The sequence below is a fragment of the Petromyzon marinus genome (assembly GCF_048934315.1).
Source record: "Petromyzon marinus isolate PM22_M1 ecotype Great Lakes invasive population chromosome 80 unlocalized genomic scaffold, UKy_Petmar_22M1.pri1.0 chr80_unloc.4, whole genome shotgun sequence".
In the NCBI taxonomy this organism is placed as follows: Eukaryota; Metazoa; Chordata; class Hyperoartia; order Petromyzontiformes; family Petromyzontidae; genus Petromyzon; species Petromyzon marinus.
In genome coordinates, this window is record NW_027422632.1 from 50747 (window position 1) to 73005 (window position 22259).

A 22259-nucleotide genomic window follows, 5' to 3' on the forward strand; every position below is an offset into this window, starting at 1 on the left:
TACCACTCTACCAGTCTACCACTCTACCACTCTACCAGTCTACCACTCTACCAGTCTACCACTCTACCACTCTACCAGTCTACCAGTCTACCACTCTACCAGACTACCAGTCTACTAGTCTACCAGTCTACCACTCTACCAGTCTACCACTCTACCAGTCTACCACTCTACCACTCTACCAGTCTACCAGTCTACCAGACTACCAGACTACCAGCCTACCAGACTACCACTCTACCACTCTACCAGTCTACCAGTCTACCACTCTACCACTCTACCACTCTACCAGACTACCAGTCTACCACTCTACCAGACTACCACTCTACCAGACTACCACTCTACCAGTCTACCACTCTACCACTCTACCAGTCTACCACTCTACCAGTCTACCACTCTACCAGTCTACCACTCTACCAGTCTACCACTCTACCAGTCTACCACTCTACCACTCTACCAGTCTACCACTCTACCAGTCTACCACTCTACCAGACTACCACTCTACCAGTCTACCACTCTACCAGTCTACCACTCTACCACTCTACCAGTCTACCACTCTACCAGTCTACCACTCTACCACTCTACCAGTCTACCACTCTACCACTCTACCAGTCTACCACTCTACCAGTCTACCACTCTACCAGTCTACCAGTCTACCACTCTACCAGTCTACCAGTCTACCACTCTACCAGTCTACCACTCTACCAGTCTACCAGTCTACCACTCTACCACTCTACCAGTCAACCACTCTACCAGACTACCACTATACCAGTCTACCAGTCTACCACTCTACCAGTCTACCAGTCTACCACTCTACCAGTCTACCAGGCTACCACTCTACCACTCTACCAGTCTACCACTCTACCAGTCTACCACTCTACCAGACTACGAGTCTACTAGTCTACCAGTCTACCACTCTACCAGTCTACCAGTCTACCACTCTACCACTCTACCAGTCTACCACTCTACCACTCTACCAGTCTACCAGTCTACTAGTCTACCACTCTACCAGACTACCACTCTACCAGTCTACCAGTCTACCAGACTACCAGTCTACCACTCTACCAGTCTATCAGTCTACCACTCTACCAGTCTACCAGTCTACCACTCTACCAGTCTACCAGTCTACCACTCTACCAGTCTACCACTCTACCACTCTACCAGTCTACCAGTCTACCAGTCTATCACTCTACCACTCTACCAGTCTACCACTCTACCACTCTACCAGTCTACCACTCTACCACTCTACCAGTCTACCACTCTACCAGTCTACCAGTCTACCACTCTACCAATCTACCAGTCTACCACTCTACCACTCTACCAGTCTACCAATCTACCACTCTACCAGACTACCACTCTACCACTCTACCAGTCTACCACTCTACCAGTCTACCACTCTACCACTCTACCAGTCTACCACTCTACCAGTCTACCACTCTACCAGACTACCACTCTACCAGTCTACCACTCTACCAGTCTACCAGTCTACCACTCTACCAGTCTACCAGTCTACCACTCTACCAGTCTACCAGTCTACCAGACTACCACTCTACCACTCTACCAGTCTACCACTCTACCACTCTACCAGTCTACCACTCTACCAGTCTACCAGTCTACCACTCTACCACTCTACCAGTCTACCACTCTACCAGTCTACCACTCTACCACTCTACCAGTCTACCACTCTACCAGTCTACCACTCTACCACTCTACCAGTCTACCACTCTACCACTCTACCAGTCTACCAGTCTACCACTCTACCAGTCTACCAGACTACCACTCTACCAGTCTACCACTCTACCACTCTACCAGTCTACCACTCTACCAGTCTACCACTCTACCAGTCTACCACTCTACCACTCTACCAGTCTACCACTCTACCAGTCTACCACTCTACCACTCTACCAGTCTACCACTCTACCACTCTACCACTCTACCAGTCTACCACTCTACCAGTCTACCAGTCTACCACTCAACCACTCAACCACTCTACCAGTCTACCAGTCTACCACTCTACCACTCTACCACTCTACCAGTCTACCAGTCTACCACTCTACCAGTCTACCACTCTACCACTCTACCACTCTACCAGTCTACCACTCTACCAGACTACCACTCTACCAGTCTACCAGTCTACCACTCTACCACTCTACCAGTCTACCAGTCTACCACTCTACCACTCTACCAGACTACCACTCTACCAGTCTACCACTCTACCAGACTACCACTCTACCACTCTACCAGTCTACCAGTCTACCACTCTACCACTCTACCAGACTACCAGTCTACCACTCTACCACTCTACCAGTCTACCACTCTACCAGTCTACCACTCTACCAATCTACCACTCTACCAGTCTACCACTCTACCAGTCTACCACTCTACCAGTCTACCAGTCTACCACTCTACCACTCTACCACTCTACCAGACTACCAGTCTACCACTCTACCAGACTACCACTCTACCAGACTACCACTCTACCAGTCTACCACTCTACCACTCTACCAGTCTACCACTCTACCAGTCTACCACTCTACCACTCTACCAGTCTACCAGTCTACCACTCTACCAGACTACCACTCTACCAGTCTACCACTCTACCAGTCTACCACTCTACCAGTCTACCACTCTACCAGTCTACCACTCTACCACTCTACCAGTCTACCACTCTACCAGTCTACCACTCTACCAGTCTACCACTCTACCAGACTACCACTCTACCAGTCTACCACTCTACCAGTCTACCACTCTACCACTCTACCAGTCTACCACTCTACCAGTCTACCACTCTACCACTCTACCAGTCTACCACTCTACCACTCTACCAGTCTACCACTCTACCAGTCTACCACTCTACCAGTCTACCAGTCTACCACTCTACCAGTCTACCACTCTACCAGTCTACCAGTCTACCACTCTACCACTCTACCAGTCAACCACTCTACCAGACTACCACTATACCAGTCTACCAGTCTACCACTCTACCAGTCTACCAGTCTACCACTCTACCAGTCTACCAGGCTACCACTCTACCACTCTACCACTCTACCAGTCTACCACTCTACCAGTCTACCACTCTACCAGACTACGAGTCTACTAGTCTACCAGTCTACCACTCTACCAGTCTACCAGACTACCACTCTACCAGTCTACCAGTCTACCACTCTACCAGTCTACCAGTCTACCACTCTACCACTCTACCAGTCTACCAGTCTACCAGACTACCAGACTACCAGCCTACCAGACTACCAGTCTACCAGTCTACCACTCTACCAGTCTACCACTCTACCAGACTACCACTCTACCACTCTACCACTCTACCAGACTACCACTCTACCAGTCTACCACTCTACCACTCTACCAGTCTACCAGTCTACCACTCTACCAGTCTACCAGTCTACCACTCTACCAGACTACCAGTCTACTAGTCTACCAGTCTACCACTCTACCAGTCTACCACTCTACCAGTCTACCACTCTACCACTCTACCAGTCTACCAGACTACCAGACTACCAGCCTACCAGACTACCACTCTACCACTCTACCAGTCTACCAGTCTACCACTCTAGCACTCTACCACTCTACCAGACTACCAGTCTACCACTCTACCAGACTACCACTCTACCAGACTACCACTCTACCAGTCTACCACTCTACCACTCTACCAGTCTACCACTCTACCAGTCTACCACTCTACCACTCTACCAGTCTACCAGTCTACCACTCTACCAGACTACCACTCTACCAGTCTACCACTCTACCAGTCTACCACTCTACCAGTCTACCACTCTACCAGTCTACCACTCTACCACTCTACCAGTCTACCACTCTACCAGTCTACCACTCTACCAGTCTACCACTCTACCAGACTACCACTCTACCAGTCTACCACTCTACCAGTCTACCACTCTACCACTCTACCAGTCTACCACTCTACCAGTCTACCACTCTACCACTCTACCAGTCTACCACTCTACCACTCTACCAGTCTACCACTCTACCAGTCTACCACTCTACCAGTCTACCAGTCTACCACTCTACCAGTCTACCAGTCTACCACTCTACCAGTCTACCACTCTACCAGTCTACCAGTCTACCACTCTACCACTCTACCAGTCAACCACTCTACCAGACTACCACTATACCAGTCTACCAGTCTACCACTCTACCAGTCTACCAGTCTACCACTCTACCAGTCTACCAGTCTACCACTCTACCAGTCTACCAGTCTACCACTCTACCAGTCTACCACTCTACCAGTCTACCAGTCTACCACTCTACCACTCTACCAGTCAACCAGTCTACCACTCTACCAGTCTACCACTCTACCAGACTACGAGTCTACTAGTCTACCAGTCTACCACTCTACCAGTCTACCAGACTACCACTCTACCAGTCTACCAGTCTACCACTCTTCCAGTCTACCAGTCTACCACTCTACCACTCTACCAGTCTACCAGTCTACCAGACTACCAGACTACCAGCCTACCAGACTACCAGTCTACCAGTCTACCACTCTACCAGTCTACCACTCTACCAGACTACCACTCTACCACTCTACCACTCTACCAGACTACCACTCTACCAGTCTACCACTCTACCAGTCTACCAGTCTACCACTCTACCAGTCTACCAGTCTACCACTCTACCAGACTACCAGTCTACTAGTCTACCAGTCTACCACTCTACCAGTCTACCACTCTACCAGTCTACCACTCTACCACTCTACCAGTCTACCAGTCTACCAGACTACCAGACTACCAGCCTACCAGACTACCACTCTACCACTCTACCAGTCTACCAGTCTACCACTCTACCAGTCTACCACTCTACCAGACTACCACTCTACCACTCTACCAGTCTACCACTCTACCACTCTACCAGACTACCACTCTACCAGTCTACCACTCTACCACTCTACCAGTCTACCAGTCTACCACTCTACCACTCTACCAGTCTACCAGTCTACCACTCTACCACTCTACCAGTCTACCACTCTACCAGACTACCAGTCTACCACTCTACCACTCTACCAGACTACCAGACTACCACTCTACCAGACTACCACTCTACCAGACTACCACTTTACCAGACTACCACTCTACCAGACTACCAGTCTACCAGTCTACCACTCTACCACTCTACCACTCTACCAGTCTACCAGACTACCACTCTACCAGTCTACCACTCTACCAGTCTAACAGTCTACCACTCTACCAGTCTACCAGACTACCACTCTACCACTCTACCAGTCTACCAGACTACCACTCTACCACTCTACCAGTCTACCAGACTACCACTCTACCACTCTACCAGACTACCACTCTACCACTCTACCACTCTACCAGACTACCACTCTACCAGTCTACCACTCTACCACTCTACCAGTCTACCAGTCTACCACTCTACCAGTCTACCAGTCTACCACTCTACCAGACTACCAGTCTACTAGTCTACCAGTCTACCACTCTACCAGTCTACCACTCTACCAGTCTACCACTCTACCACTCTACCAGTCTACCAGTCTACCAGACTACCAGACTACCAGCCTACCAGACTACCACTCTACCACTCTACCAGTCTACCAGTCTACCACTCTACCACTCTACCACTCTACCAGACTACCAGTCTACCACTCTACCAGACTACCACTCTACCAGACTACCACTCTACCAGTCTACCACTCTACCACTCTACCAGTCTACCACTCTACCAGTCTACCACTCTACCACTCTACCAGTCTACCAGTCTACCACTCTACCAGACTACCAGTCTACTAGTCTACCAGTCTACCACTCTACCAGTCTACCACTCTACCAGTCTACCACTCTACCACTCTACCAGTCTACCAGTCTACCAGACTACCAGACTACCAGCCTACCAGACTACCACTCTACCACTCTACCAGTCTACCAGTCTACCACTCTACCACTCTACCACTCTACCAGACTACCAGTCTACCACTCTACCAGACTACCACTCTACCAGACTACCACTCTACCAGTCTACCACTCTACCACTCTACCAGTCTACCACTCTACCAGTCTACCACTCTACCAGTCTACCACTCTACCAGTCTACCACTCTACCAGTCTACCACTCTACCACTCTACCAGTCTACCACTCTACCAGTCTACCACTCTACCAGACTACCACTCTACCAGTCTACCACTCTACCAGTCTACCACTCTACCACTCTACCAGTCTACCACTCTACCAGTCTACCACTCTACCACTCTACCAGTCTACCACTCTACCACTCTACCAGTCTACCACTCTACCAGTCTACCACTCTACCAGTCTACCAGTCTACCACTCTACCAGTCTACCAGTCTACCACTCTACCAGTCTACCACTCTACCAGTCTACCAGTCTACCACTCTACCACTCTACCAGTCAACCACTCTACCAGACTACCACTATACCAGTCTACCAGTCTACCACTCTACCAGTCTACCAGTCTACCACTCTACCAGTCTACCAGGCTACCACTCTACCACTCTACCAGTCTACCACTCTACCAGTCTACCACTCTACCAGACTACGAGTCTACTAGTCTACCAGTCTACCACTCTACCAGTCTACCAGACTACCACTCTACCAGTCTACCAGTCTACCACTCTACCAGTCTACCAGTCTACCACTCTACCACTCTACCAGTCTACCAGTCTACCAGACTACCAGACTACCAGCCTACCAGACTACCAGTCTACCAGTCTACCACTCTACCAGTCTACCACTCTACCAGACTACCACTCTACCACTCTACCACTCTACCAGACTACCACTCTACCAGTCTACCACTCTACCACTCTACCACTCTACCAGTCTACCAGTCTACCACTCTACCAGTCTACCAGTCTACCACTCTACCAGACTACCAGTCTACTAGTCTACCAGTCTACCACTCTACCAGTCTACCACTCTACCAGTCTACCACTCTACCACTCTACCAGTCTACCAGTCTACCAGACTACCAGACTACCAGCCTACCAGACTACCACTCTACCAGACTACCACTCTACCACTCTACCACTCTACCAGTCTACCACTCTACCAGACTACCACTCTACCACTCTACCAGTCTACCACTCTACCACTCTACCAGACTACCACTCTAGCAGTCTACCACTCTACCACTCTACCAGTCTACCAGTCTACCACTCTACCACTCTACCAGTCTACCAGTCTACCACTCTACCACTCTACCAGTCTACCACTCTACCAGACTACCAGTCTACCACTCTACCACTCTACCAGACTACCAGACTACCACTCTACCAGACTACCACTCTACCAGACTACCACTTTACCAGACTACCACTCTACCAGACTACCAGTCTACCAGTCTACCACTCTACCACTCTACCACTCTACCAGTCTACCAGACTACCACTCTACCAGTCTACCACTCTACCAGTCTAACAGTCTACCACTCTACCAGTCTACCAGACTACCACTCTACCACTCTACCAGTCTACCAGACTACCACTCTACCACTCTACCAGTCTACCAGACTACCACTCTACCACTCTACCAGTCTACCAGACTACCACTCTACCACTCTACCAGTCTACCAGTTTACCACTCTACCACTCTACCAGTCTACCAGATTACCACTCTACCAGTCTACCACTCTACCAGACTACCACTCTACCAGTCTACCAGTCTACCACTCTACCAGTCTACCAGTCTACCACTCTACCAGTCTACCACTCTACCACTCTACCAGTCTACCAGTCTACCACTCTACCAGTCTACCACTCTACCACTCTACCAGTCTACCAGTCTACCACTCTACCACTCTACCAGTCAACCACTCTACCAGACTACCACTCTACCAGTCTACCAGACTACCACTCTACAACTCTACCAGTCTACCAGTCTACCACTCCACCACTCTACCACTCTACCACTCTACCAGTCTACCACTCTACCACTCTACCAGTCTACCAGTCTACCACTCTACCAGTCTACCACTCTACCACTCTACCACTCTACCAGTCTACCACTCTACCAGTCTACCAGTCTACCACTCTACCACTCTACCAGTCAACCACTCTACCAGACTACCACTATACCAGTCTACCACTCTACCAGTCTACCACTCTACCAGTCTACCAGTCTACCACTCTACCAGTCTACCAGTCTACCACTCTACCAGTCTACCACTCTACCAGTCTACCAGTCTACCACTCTACCACTCTACCAGTCAACCACTCTACCAGACTACCACTATACCAGTCTACCAGTCTACCACTCTACCACTCTACCAGTCTACCAGTATACCACTCTACCAGTCTAACACTCTACCAGTCTACCACTCTACCAGTCTACCAGACTACCACTCTACCACTCTACCAGACTACCACTCTACCACTCTACCAGTCTACCACTCTACCAGACTACCAGTCTACTAGTCTACCAGTCTACCACTCTACCAGACTACCACTCTACCACTCTAGCACTCTACCACTCTACCAGACTACCAGACTACCAGTCTACCAGTCTACCACTCTACCAGTCTACCACTCTACCACTCTACCAGTCTACCAGTCTACCACTCTACCAGTCTACCACTCTACCACTCTACCAGTCTACCAGACTACCACTCTACCAGTCTACCACTCTACCAGACTACCACTCTACCACTCTACCACTCTACCAGACTACCAGTCTACCAGACTACCACTCTACCACTCTACCAGACTACCACTCTACCAGACTACCAGTCTACCACTCTACCACTCTACCAGTCTACCAGACTACCAGACTACCACTCTACCACTCTACCACTCTACCAGACTACCACTCTACCAGACTACCAGTCTACCAGTCTACCACTCTACCAGTCTACCACTCTACCACTCTACCAGTCTAACACTCTACCACTCTACCAGACTACCAGTCTACCACTCTATCACTCTACCAGTCTACCACTCTACCACTCTACCAGACTACCAGACTACCACTCTACCACTCTACCAGTCTACCAGTCTACCACTCTACCACTCTACCAGTCTACCACTCTACCACTCTACCAGTCTACCAGTCTACCACTCTACCACTCTACCAGTCTACCACTCTACCACTCTACCAGTCTACCACTCTACCACTCTACCAGACTACCACTCTACCACTCTACCACTCTACCAGTCTACCACTCTACCACTCTACCAGACTACCACTCTACCACTCTACCAGACTACCACTCTACCACTCTACCAGACTACTTACCAGCCTGTGGAGCGGAGGTGATGGCGCTGGTGAAGATGCCCAGGTACCACGCTAGCGAGTATTGGTACATCGACTCGACCGTGGCGAGTGCCGTCGTGCAGAAGAACAGCAGCTGGCCCCGCTGTGCCACGGCCAGGTAGCGGGCACGGGCGCGGTCCAGCTCCAGCTCCGTGGCCGCCGCACGCACCACCTTAGCCTACGCGCAGCGGGGAGGAGTAGCGGTAGTAGTGGTGGTGGTGGGGGTAGGGGTGGTGGTGGTGGTAGGGGTGGTGGTGGTGGTGGTGGTAGGGGTAGTGGTAGTGGTGGTGGTAGGGGTGGTGGTAGTGGTGGTGGTAGGGGTGGTAGTGGTAGTGGTGGTGGTAGGGGTAGTGGTAGTGGTGGTGGTAGGGGTGGTAGTGGTAGTGGTGGTGGTAGGGGTAGTGGTAGTGGTGGTGGTAGGGGTAGTGGTAGTGGTGGTGGTAGTGGTAGGGGTGGTGGTAGTGGTAGGGGTAGTGGTAGTGGTAAGGGTGGTGGTAGTGGTAGGGGTGGTGGTAGTGGTAGGAGTAGTGGTAGGGGTGGTAGTGGTAGGGGTAGTGGTAGTGGCAGAGGTAGTGGTAGTAGTGGCAGGGGTAGTGGTAGTAGTGGTAGAGGTAGGGGTAGTAGTGGCAGGGGTAGTGGTAGTGGTGGTAATAGTAGTGGTAGTGGCAGGGGTAGTGGTAGAGATAGGGGTAGTCGTAGTAGTGGTAGGGGTAGTGGTAGTGGCAGGGGTAGTGGTAGGGGTAGTAGTGGCAGGGGTAGTGGTAGTAGTGGTAGAGGTAGAGGTAGTAGTAGTAGTGGCAGGGGTAGTGGTAGTGGTGGTAATAGTAGTGGTAGTGGCAGGGGTAGTGGTAGAGATAGGGGTAGTCGTAGTAGTGGTAGTGGTAGTAGCAGGGGTAGTGGTAGAGGTAGTTGTAGTAGTGGTAGGGGTAGTGGTAGAGGTAGTAGTGGCAGGGGTAGTGGTAGGGGTAGTGGTAGGGGTAGTGGTAGGTGTAGTAGTGGCAGGGGTAGTGGCAGGGGTAGTGGTAGGGGTAGTGGTAGTGGTAGGGGTAGTCGTAGTAGTGGTAGAGGTAGTGGCAGAGGTAGGGTTAGCCACAGTAATGGTAGTGGTAGAGGTAGGGGTAGTCATAGTAGTGGTAGGGGTAGTGGCAGGGGAAGTGGTAGGGGCAGTGGTAGGGGTAGCCATAGTAGTGGCACGGTTAGTGGTGAACCAGCCAGTCTACTGATGAATCAGCCAGCCTACTGCTGAATCAGCCAGTCTACTGCTGAGCCAGCCAGTCTACTGGTGAACCAGCCAGTCTACTGCTGAGCCAGCCAGTCTACTGCTGAACCAGCCAGTCTGCTGGTGAACCAGCCAGTCTGCTGGTGAGCCAGTCAGTCAACTGGTGAGCCAGCCAGTCTACTGCTGAATCAGCCAGTCAACTGGTGAGCCAGCCAGTCTACTGCTGAGCCAGCCAGTCTACTGCTGAACCAGCCAGTCTGCTGGTGAACCAGCCAGTCTGCTGGTGAGCCAGCCAGTCTACTGGTGAGCCAGCCAGTCTACTGATGAGCCAGCCAGTCTACTGATGAACCAGCCAGTCTACTGATGAGCCAGCCAGTCTACTGATGAACCAGCCAGCCTACTGCTGAATCAGCCAGTCTACTGATGAACCAGCCAGCCTACTGCTGAATCAGCCAGCCTACTGATGAGCCAGCCAGTCAACTGGTGAGCCAGTCAGTCTACTGATGAGCCAGACAGTCTACTGATGAGCCAGCCAGTCTACTGATGAATCAGCCAGTCTACTGGTGAATCAGCCAGTCTACTGCTGAGCCAGCCAGTCTACTGATGAATCAGCCAGTCTACTGGTGAATCAGCCAGTCTACTGCTGAGCCAGCCAGTCTACTGATGAGCCAGCCAGTCTACTGCTGAGCCAGCCAGTCTACTGATGAGCCAGCCAGTCTACTGGTGAATCAGCCAGTCTACTGGTGAGCCAGCCAGTCTACTGATGAGCCAGCCAGTCTACTGCTGAATCAGCCAGCCAGCCAGTCTACTGATGAGCCAACCAGTCTACTGATGAGCCAGCCCGTCTACTGGTGAGCCAGCCAGTCTACTGATGAGCCAGCCAGTCTACTGGTGAATCAGCCAGTCTACTGCTGAGCCAGCCAGTCTACTGATGAGCCAGCCAGTCTACTGCTGAGCCAGCCAGTCTACTGGTGAGCCAGCCAGTCTACTGCTGAGCCAGCCAGTCTACTGATGAGCCAGCCAGTCTACTGGTGAGCCAGCCAGTCTACTGCTGAGCCAGCCAGTCTACTGATGAGCCAGCCAGTCTACTGGTGAGCCAGCCAGCCAGCCAGTCTACTGCTGAATCAGCCAGCCAGCCAGCCAGTCTACTGGTGAACCAGCCAGTCTACTGGTGAACCAGCCAGTCTACTGCTGAATCAGCCAGCCAGCCAGCCAGTCAACTGGTGAGCCAGCCAGTCTACTGATGAATCAGCCAGTCTACTGGTGAACCAGCCAGTCTACTGCTGAATCAGCCAGCTAGCCAACCAGTCTACTGCTGAATCAGCCAGTCTACTGCTGAATCAGCCAGTCTACTGGTGAACCAGCCAGTCTACTGCTGAATCAGCCAGCCAGCCAGTATACTGCTGAGCTAGCCAGTCTACTGGTGAGCCAGCCAGCTAGCCAGTCTACTGGTGAACCAGCCAGTCTACTGCTGAATCAGCCAGCCAGCCAGTCTACTAATGAACCAGCCAGTCTGCTGATGAACCAGCCAGTCTGCTGATGAGCCAGCCAGTCAACTGGTGAGCCAGCCAGTCTACTGCTGAGCCAGCCAGTCTACTGATGAATCAGCCAGTCTACTGGTGAGCCAGCCAGTCTACTGATGAGCCAGCCAGTCTACTGCTGAACCAGCCAGTCTACTGGTGAGCCAGCCAGTCTACTGGTGAACCAGCCAGTCTGCTGGTGAACCAGCCAGTCTACTGCTGAATCAGCCAGCCAGCCAGCCAGTCAACTGGTGAGCCAGCCAGTCTACTGATGAATCAGCCAGTCTACTGGTGAACCAGCCAGTCTACTGCTGAATCAGCCAGCTAGCCAACCAGTCTACTGCTGAATCAGCCAGTCTACTGGTGAACCAGCCAGTCTACTGCTGAATCAGCCAGCCAGCCAGTCTACTGATGAACCAGCCAGTCTACTGCTGAGCTAGCCAGTCTACTGGTGAGCCAGCCAGCTAGCCAGTCTACTGGTGAACCAGCCAGTCAACTGGTGAGCCAGCCAGTCTACTGGTGAACCAGCCAGTCTACTGCTGCATCAGCCAGCCAGCCAGTCTACTGATGAACCAGCCAGTCTACTGATGAACCAGCCAGTCTACTGATGAACCAGCCAGTCTACTGCTGAGCTAGCCAGTCTACTGGTGAGCCAGCCAGCCAGCCAGTCTACTGGTGAACCAGCCAGCCAGTCTACTGGTGAACCAGCCAGTCAACTGGTGAACCAGCCAGTCTACTGGTGAACCAGCCAGCCAGCCAGTCAACTGGTGAACCAGCCAGTCTACTGCTGAGCTAGCCAGTCTACTGGTGAGCTAGCCAGTCTACTGGTGAGCCAGCCAGCCAGCCAGTCTATTGGTGAACCAGCCAGCCAGCCAGCCAGCCAGTCAACTGGTGAACCAGCCAGTCTACTGGTGAACCAGCCAGTCTACTGATGAATCAGCCAGCCAGCCAGTCTACTGATGAATCAGCCAGCTAGCCAACCAGTCTACTGCTGAATCAGCCAGTCTACTGGTGAGCCAGCTAGCCAACCAGTCTACTGCTGAATCAGCCAGTCTACTGCTGAGCCAGCCAGTCTACTGCTGAGCTAGCCAGTCTACTGGTGAGCCAGCCAGCCAACCAGTCTACTGCTGAGCCAGCCAGTCTACTGCTGAGCTAGCCAGTCTACTGGTGAGCCAGCCAGCTAGCCAGTCTACTGGTGAACCAGCCAGTCAACTGGTGAGCCAGCCAGTCTACTGGTGAACCAGCCAGTCTACTGCTGCATCAGCCAGCCAACCAGTCTACTGGTGAGCCAGCCAGTCTACTGATGAACCAGCCAGTCTACTGCTGAGCTAGCCAGTCTACTGGTAAGCCAGCCAGCCAGCCAGTCTACTGCTGAATCAGCCAGCCAGCCAGTCAACTGGTGAGCCAGCCAGTCTATTGGTGAACCAGCCAGTCTACTGCTGAATCAGCCAGCCAGCCAGCCAGTCAACTGGTGAGCCAGCCAGTCTACTGATGAATCAGCCAGTCTACTGGTGAACCAGCCAGTCTACTGCTGAATCAGCCAGCCAGCCAGCCAGTCTACTGCTGAATCAGCCAGTCTACTGGTGAACCAGCCAGTCTACTGCTGAATCAGCCAGCCAGCCAGTCTACTGATGAACCAGCCAGTCTACTGCTGAGTTAGCCAGTCTACTGGTGAACCAGCCAGCCAGCCAGCCAGCCACGGAGCCTGCGACTGAGCCCACGAGCCAGAGCGCCAGCAAATAGCCCCCCGACCAGAACCTGCATCTGGGCGGCCTTGCCCTTGGAGGCGTGCAGGGCGGCGATGAGCTCCACGTCATCGACGGGGTTTCCCCGCGAGCCGCTCAGCCTCCGCAGGATCTCCTCCTCCAGGGCGCCAAGCTCCCGCACCGTCTCAGCGCTGGAGGCCATCAGCTGGGCACGGGCCTCCTCCAGGTCGGGCCGCTCCACGGCCACCACGCGGCACAGCAGCTGGTCCTCTAGGCCGCTGGTGGGGGGAGGTGGGGGGGAGGTGGGGGGGAGGTGGGGGGAGGTGAGCGTGGAGGGGGTGGTGAGGGTGGAGAAGAGAGCGAGCGGGCGGGCGGGCGGGCGGGCGGTCCGGGACACCGACCCCCCAACTCAGCGGTGAGCAGTGCCGTGGGAGGGGACGGCCAAACTGCGATTGGCCACTCCACTCGCGGCGTTTGCAGCCACCACGGCGGACAAAGGGGGGGCCGCCCCCCCCCCCCCCCACTACTGGACGGACGCCAAGGCGGGCTGGCAACCCCTCCCACCTTCAGTCGATGAAAACTAAACGACAATTTGGCGGAGCCGGGAAGATTGAACCTCGGTGCTGCCGCTTCTCTGTCGGGAGCTGGACCGCTACCGCCTGGACCTCTGCGGCATTCAGGGGGTCCGGTGGACTGGTTCTAGTATGAGTGTGTGGAGGAGAGGCTGCCACTGCTCTGTCTGGAGCTGGACCGCTACCGCCTGGACCTCTGCGGCATTCAGGAGGTCCGGTGGACTGGTTCTAGTATGAGTGTGTGGAGGAGAGGCTGCCACTGCTCTGTCTGGAGCTGGACCGGTACCGCCGGGACCTCTGCGGCATTCAGGGGGTCCGGTGGACTGGTTCTAGTATGAGTGTGTGGAGGAGAGGCTGCCACTGCTCTGTCTGGAGCTGGACCGCTACCGCCTGGACCTCTGCGGCATTCAGGGGGTCCGGTGGACTGGTTCTAGTATGAGTGTGTGGAGGAGAGGCTGCCACTGCTCTGTCTGGAGCTGGACCGGTACCGCCTGGACCTCTGCGGCATTCAGGAGGTCCGGTGGACTGGTTCTAGTATGAGTGTGTGGAGGAGAGGCTGCCACTGCTCTGTCTGGAGCTGGACCGGTACCGCCTGGACCTCTGCGGCATTCAGGAGGTCCGGTGGACTGGTTCTAGTATGAGTGTGTGGAGGAGAGGCTGCCACTGCTCTGTCTGGAGCTGGACCGGTACCGCCTGGACCTCTGCGGCATTCAGGAGGTCCGGTGGACTGGTTCTAGTATGAGTGTGTGGAGGAGAGGCTGCCACTGCTCTGTCTGGAGCTGGACCGGTACCGCCTGGACCTCTGCGGCATTCAGGGGGTCCGGTGGACTGGTTCTAGTATGAGTGTGTGGAGGAGAGGCTGCCACTGCTCTGTCTGGAGCTGGACCGGTACCGCCTGGACCTCTGCGGCATTCAGGAGGTCCGGTGGACTGGTTCTAGTATGAGTGTGTGGAGGAGAGGCTGCCACTGCTCTGTCTGGAGCTGGACCGGTACCGCCTGGACCTCTGCGGCATTCAGGAGGTCCGGTGGACTGGTTCTAGTATGAGTGTGTGGAGGAGAGGCTGCCACTGCTCTGTCTGGAGCTGGACCGGTACCGCCTGGACCTCTGCGGCATTCTGGGGGTCCGGTGGACCGGCTCCGTCTCCTGCCACCGTGAGGGGTGGACAGTCCTCTACTCGGGGAAGCAGACTGCCAAACAACAGGGTGTGGGTCTTCCTCTTAACAAAAGAATGAAGGGGGCGTGGGAGCGTGGCGGTGAGGTGTGGGAAGCCGTAAGCCCCAGGCTACTTTGGGCTCGCCTTCCCGTCAACCGGAGGCGAGGAATGGTGGTCGTGGTTACTTATGCCCCCCACCGAAGACGAACATCCGTGGAGGGATACAGGCAAGGCCGATGAGTCAGATGCCTTCTATGACCTCCTGTCACAGGTGCTGGCTAAAGTGGCCCCTCGGGATAGAGTCATCTTGTTGGGTGACTTCAATGCCTGAGTTGGTCATGATGCTGGCACCTGGTCTGGAGTGATTGGAGGGCATGGGCCAGATCAGCTCAATAACAACGGTAGGAGGCTGTTAGATTTTTGTGCAGCCCATGGGTTTGTAATTACCAACATGCTGTTCCGGCATCGGCGCATCCACACAACATCATGGATGAATGCCGGGTCTAAGCAAGAACATCTGCTGGACTACATAGCGATGGAACAGCGGATGCGGGCTCATGTCATTGACACCAGGACCTACCGTGGAGCTGATCTGCTCACTGACCATCGACTTGTCATCTGTGAGATGCACCTGCGATTCTTCCACTCCGGTGGTGGGTGTACACCCAGGACCCCCTTCAAACCCATAGTGGCCTGGCCTCAGCTAGCTGATGAGCGTTGCAAGCGAGAATTTCATCATTGCTTGCAGCTGGTCATTAAAGATCTCATGAGGACGTGGAGCTGAGTGGACTTGTCGATGAACTGGTACCAGCGGTGTCAAGATCGGCCTCTGTGGAGGAGGAGGCTCGTGAAGGATGCTACTGGGCAGTTGGAGGCAGTCGCCCTCCAACAACAACGGAGGGCGGAGGAGCGACGCTCACAACAACGAGCGGAGCGCCGGGTGGCTAAAGCTCAGCGGGTTGCCACAGTAGGGGGCACAGGTGGTGCATCAGCCAGTAGTCATCTCGGTCAGTCGACCCGTGGCACCTGCTGGGTCTGCCACGTGACCTCCTGGTGCACCTAGCCTGGCACAGTAGGGGGCACAGGTGGTGCACCAGCCAGTCATCTCGGTCATCTCAGTCAGTCGACCCGTGGCACCCTGCTGGGTCTGCCACGTGACCTCCTGGTGCACCTAGCCTGGCACAGTAGGGGGCACAGGTGGTGCACCAGCCAGTCATCTCGGTCATCTCAGTCAGTCGACCCGTGGCACCTGCTGGGTCTGCCCCGTGACCTCCTGCCAGCGGGCGTTCGACACTTCACGTGGCCTCAGGGGTGCACCTAGCCTGGCACAAGCGTCGTGGTGACGTCTGTGCGTCACCTTGGCGAGAGGGTGAAGTTCAGCAGCGTGACCTTTGCTGCGACCTCGGCGCTGTAGCGGGGGTTGGGCAGGGCGGTGCACAGGAAGAGTCTGAAGTTGTCGTGGTAGGGCACCAGCGCGTCACCCACGCGGATCACCACCCCACCAGCCTGCAGCGAGAACGTCTGCACGCGCAGAGACGCGCAGGGACACGCAGAGACACGCAGAGACACGGAGAGACACGCACATGGAGAGACACGGATACACAGAGACACGCATACAGATACACGCAGAGACACAGAGACAGAGACACGCAGAGACACAGAGACACATGCAGAGACACGCAGAGGCACATGCAGAGACACGCAGAGACACGCACATGGAGAGACACGGATACACAGAGACACGCATACAGAGACACGGAGAGACACGCAGAGACACGGATACACAACGACACGCAGAGACACGCAAATGGAGAGACACGGATACACAGAGACACGCATACAGAGACACATGCAGAGACACGCAGAGACACGCACATGGAGAGACACGGATACACAGAGACACGCATACAGAGACACGCAGAGACACGCAGAGACACGGATACACAACGACACGCAGAGACACGCAGAGACACAGAGACAGAGACACGCAGAGACACAGAGACACATGCAGAGACACGCAGAGACACATGCAGAGACACGCAGAGACACGCACATGGAGAGACACGGATACACAGAGACACGCATACAGAGACACGCAGAGACACGCAGAGACACGGATACACAACAACGCACAGAGACACGCAGAGACACAGAGACAGAGACACGCAGAGACACGGATACACAACGACACGCAGAGACACAGAGACAGAGACACGCAGAGACACGGATACACAACGACACGCAGAGACACGCAGAGACACAGAGACACACGTAGAGACACAGAGAGACACAGAGAGAGACACAGACAGAGAGACACAGGGAGAGACAGAGAGAGACACACATAGACACACACACACACGCAGAGACAGAGAGAGAGAGACACACAGAGAGACACGGACACACAGACATGCAGAGACACGCAGAGACACAGAGACACACAGAGACACACAGAGACACACAGAGACACGGACACACAAAGACACAGAGACACGGATACACAACGACACGCAGAGACACACAGAGACACACAGAGACACGGACACACAAAGACACAGAGACACACCGGGACACGGACTGCGAGTTAGTGATCGTGCTAGTTAGTGATAATTAGCAATAGTGATAGTTAGTGATAGTGATAGTTAGTGATAGTTAGCAATAGTGATAGTTAGTGATAGTGATAGTTAGTAATAGTTAGTGATAGTTAGTGATAGTGATAGTTAGTGATAGTTAGTAATAGTTAGTGATAGTTAGTGAGAGTGATAGTTAGTGATAGTTAGTGATAGTGATAGTTAGTGATAGTTAGTAACAGTTAGTGATAGTTAGTGATAGTGATAGTTGGTGATGGTTAGTGCTAGTGATAGTTAGTGATAGTGATAGTTAGTAATAGTTAGTGATAGTGATAGTTAGTGATAGTGATAGTGAGTGATAGTGATAGTTGGTGATAGTTAGTGATAGTGATAGTTAGTGATAGTGATAGTGAGTGATAGTGATAGTTGGTGATAGTTCGTGATAGTGATAGTTAGTGATAGTTAGCGATAGTGATAGTTAGTAATAGTTAGTGATAGTGATAGTTAGTGATAGTGATAGTTAGTGATAGTGATAGTTAGTGATAGTGCTAGTTACCTGTCTGAGTAGGATGGGGTCGAGGGCAGGATCGAGATGTTCCCCCACGTGATCCACCAGGCAGGGTTTGCCAAAGCGAATCGCCGTCTCAACGCTGCGTAGGAAGTCACGGTCAGACAACTTGAGCACGACTAGACCCTGGTCACTCTCCTGGTGAGACACAGAGACAGAGACACAGAGACACAGACAGACAGAGACACAGACAGAGAGAGACACAGAGACAGAGAGACACAAGTCACGGTCAGACAACTTGAGCACGACTAGACCCTGGTCACTCTCCTGGTGAGACACAGAGACACAGAGACACAGACAGACAGAGACACAGACAGAGAGAGACACAGAGACAGAGAGACACAAGTCACGGTGAGACAACTTGAGCACGACGAGACCCTGGTCACTCTCCTGGTGAGACACAGAGACAGAGACACACAGAGAGAGACACAGAGACAGAGAGACATAGAGAGAGACAAGTCACGGTCGGACAACTTGAGCACGACGAGACCCTGGTCACTCTCCTGGTGAGACACAGAGACAGAGACACAGAGAGAGACACAGAGACAGAGAGACACAGAGACAGAGAGAGACACAAGTCACGGTCGGACAACTTGAGCACGACGAGACCCTGGTCACTCTCCTGGTGAGACACAGAGACACAGAGACACAGAGACACAGAGACACAGAGAGACACAAGTCACGGTCAGACAACTTGAGCACGACTAGACCCTGGTCACTCTCCTGGTGAGACACAGAGACAGAGACACAGAGACACAGACAGACAGAGACACAGAGACACAGACAGAGACACAGAGAGAGACACAGAGAGACAGAGAGAGACACAAGTCACGGTCGGACAACTTGAGCACGACTAGACCCTGGTCACTCTCCTGGTGAGACACAGAGACAGAGACACAGAGAGTCAGAGACACACAGAGAGAGAGAGACACAGAGACACAGAGACACAGAGACACAGAGATACACAGAGACAGAGAGACACAGAGAGAGACAAGTCACGGTCGGACAACTTGAGCACGACTAGACCCTGGTCACTCTCCTGGTGAGACACAGAGACACAGAGACACAGAGACAGAGAGACACAGAGAGAGACAAGTCATGGTCGGACAACTTGAGCATGACTAGACCCTGGTCACTCTCCTGGTGAGACACAGAGACACAGAGAGACAGAGAGACAGAGACACAGACAGAGAGAGACACAGACACAGAGAGAGACACAGAGACACACAGAGAGACACAGAGACACAGAGAGAGACACAAGTCACGGTCAGACAACTTGAGCACAACTAGACCCTGGTCACTCTCCTGGTGAGACACAGAGACACAGAGACAGAGAGAGACACAGAGACACAGAGAGACAGAGAGAGACAAGTCACAGTCAGACAACTTGAGCACGACGAGACCCTGGTCACTCTCCTGGTGAGACACAGAGACACAGACAGAGACACAGACACAGACAGAGAGAGACACAGAGACACAGACAGAGACACAGAGAGACACAGAGAGACAGAGACACACAGAGAGACACACGTCACGGTCAGACAACTTGAGCACGACTAGACCCTGGTCACTCTCCTGGTGAGACACAGAGACACAGAGACACAGAGACACAGACAGAGACACACAGAGAGACAGAGACACACAGAGAGACACAGAGACACAGAGACAGAGACACAGAGACACAGACAGAGACAGAGACAGAGAGACACAGAGAGAGACAAGTCACGGTCAGACAACTTGAGCACGACGAGACCCTGGTCACTCTCCTGGTGAGACACAGAGACACAGAGAGACAGAGACACAGAGACACAGACAGAGAGAGACACAGAGACACAGAGAGACACAGAGAGACACAGAGACACGGTCAGACAACTTGAGCACGACTAGACCCTGGTCACTCTCCTGGTGAGACACAGAGACACAGAGACACAGAGACAGAGAGAGACACAGAGACACAGAGAGACAGAGAGAGACACAGAGACACAGAGAGAGACAAGTCACGGTCAGACAACTTGAGCACGACTAGACCCTGGTCACTCTCCTGGTGAGACACAGAGACACAGACAGAGACACAGAGACAGAGAGACACAGAGAGAGACAAGTCACGGTCAGACAACTTGAGCACGACTAGACCCTGATCACTCTCCTGGTGAGACACAGAGACACAGAGACACAGATACAGAGACAGAGAGAGACACAGAGACACAGAGAGACAGAGAGAGACACAAGTCACAGTGAGACAACTTGAGCACGACTAGACTCTGTTCACTCTCCTGGTGAGACACAGAGGAGACACAGAGACAGAGAGACACAGACACAGAGACAGAGAGAGACACAGAGAGACAGTGACACACAGAGAGACAAAAGTCACGGTCAGACAACTTGAGCACGACTAGACCCTGGTCACTCTCCTGGTGAGACACAGAGACACAGAGACACAGAGACACACAGAGAGACACAAGTCACGGTCGGACAACTTGAGCACGACTAGACCCTGGTCACTCTCCTGGTGAGACACAGAGACACAGAGACACAGAGAGAGACAGAGAGAGACACAGAGACAGAGACAGAGACAGAGAGAGACACAGAGACACAGAGAGACAGAGAGAGACACAGAGACAGAGAGAGACAAGTCACGGTCAGACAACTTGAGCACGACTAGACCCTGGTCACTCTCCTGGTGAGATACAGAGACATAGACAGAGACACAGAGACAGAGAGACACAGAGAGACACAAGTCACGGTCAGACAACTTGAGCACGACTAGACCCTGGTCACTCTCCTGGTGAGACACAGAGACACAGAGACACACAGACACAGAGAGAGAGAGAGACACAGAGACACAGAGAGACAGAGAGAGAGACACAAGTCACAGTGAGACAACTTGAGCACGACTAGACTCTGTTCACTCTCCTGGTGAGACACAGAGACACAGAGACAGAGAGACACAGAGAGAGACACAGACACAGACAGAGAGAGACACAGAGACACAGAGACACAGAGACAGAGACACACAGAGAGACACAAGTCACGGTCGGACAACTTGAGCACGACTAGACCCTGGTCACTCTCCTGGTGAGACACAGAGACACAGAGACACAGACACAGAGACAGGGAGAGACACAGAGACACAGAGACACACAGAGAGACACAAGTCACGGTCAGACAACTTGAGCACGACGAGACCCTGGTCACTCTCCTGGTGAGACACAGAGACACAGAGACACAGAGACAGAGACAGAGAGAGACACAGAGACAGAGACACAGAGACAGAGACAGAGAGAGACACAGAGACACAGAGAGACAGAGAGAGACACAGAGACACAGAGAGAGACAAGTCACGGTCAGACAACTTGAGCACGACTAGACCCTGGTCACTCTCCTGGTGAGATACAGAGACATAGACAGAGACACAGAGACAGAGAGACACAGAGAGACACAAGTCACGGTCAGACAACTTGAGCACGACTAGACCCTGGTCACTCTCCTGGTGAGACACAGAGACACACAGACACAGAGACAGAGAGAGACACAGAGACACAGAGAGACAGAGAGAGAGACACAAGTCACAGTGAGACAACTTGAGCACGACTAGACTCTGTTCACTCTCCTGGTGAGACACAGAGACACAGAGACACAGAGACAGAGAGACACAGAGAGAGACACAGACACAGACAGAGAGAGACACAGAGACACAGAGACAC

General features: G+C 53.1%; 1 protein-coding gene across 1 annotated transcript in view; it reads right to left on the reverse strand.

Annotated features, from left to right (window-relative positions):
- Window positions 1-18968, reverse strand: part of LOC142908365 (dynein axonemal heavy chain 1-like) — a 35007-nt gene extending 16039 nt beyond the window's left edge. The window contains exons 1-4 of the mRNA XM_076058935.1: window positions 18544-18968; window positions 16778-16941; window positions 13747-13972; window positions 9232-9427 (exon numbers count right to left, since the gene is read on the reverse strand). Of these exons, the coding sequence (XP_075915050.1) occupies window positions 9232-9427; window positions 13747-13896 (346 nt within the window). The 5' untranslated portion in view covers window positions 13897-13972; window positions 16778-16941; window positions 18544-18968. The remainder of the gene's footprint in view (window positions 1-9231; window positions 9428-13746; window positions 13973-16777; window positions 16942-18543) is intronic.
- Window positions 18969-22259: the final 3291 nt, after the last annotated feature.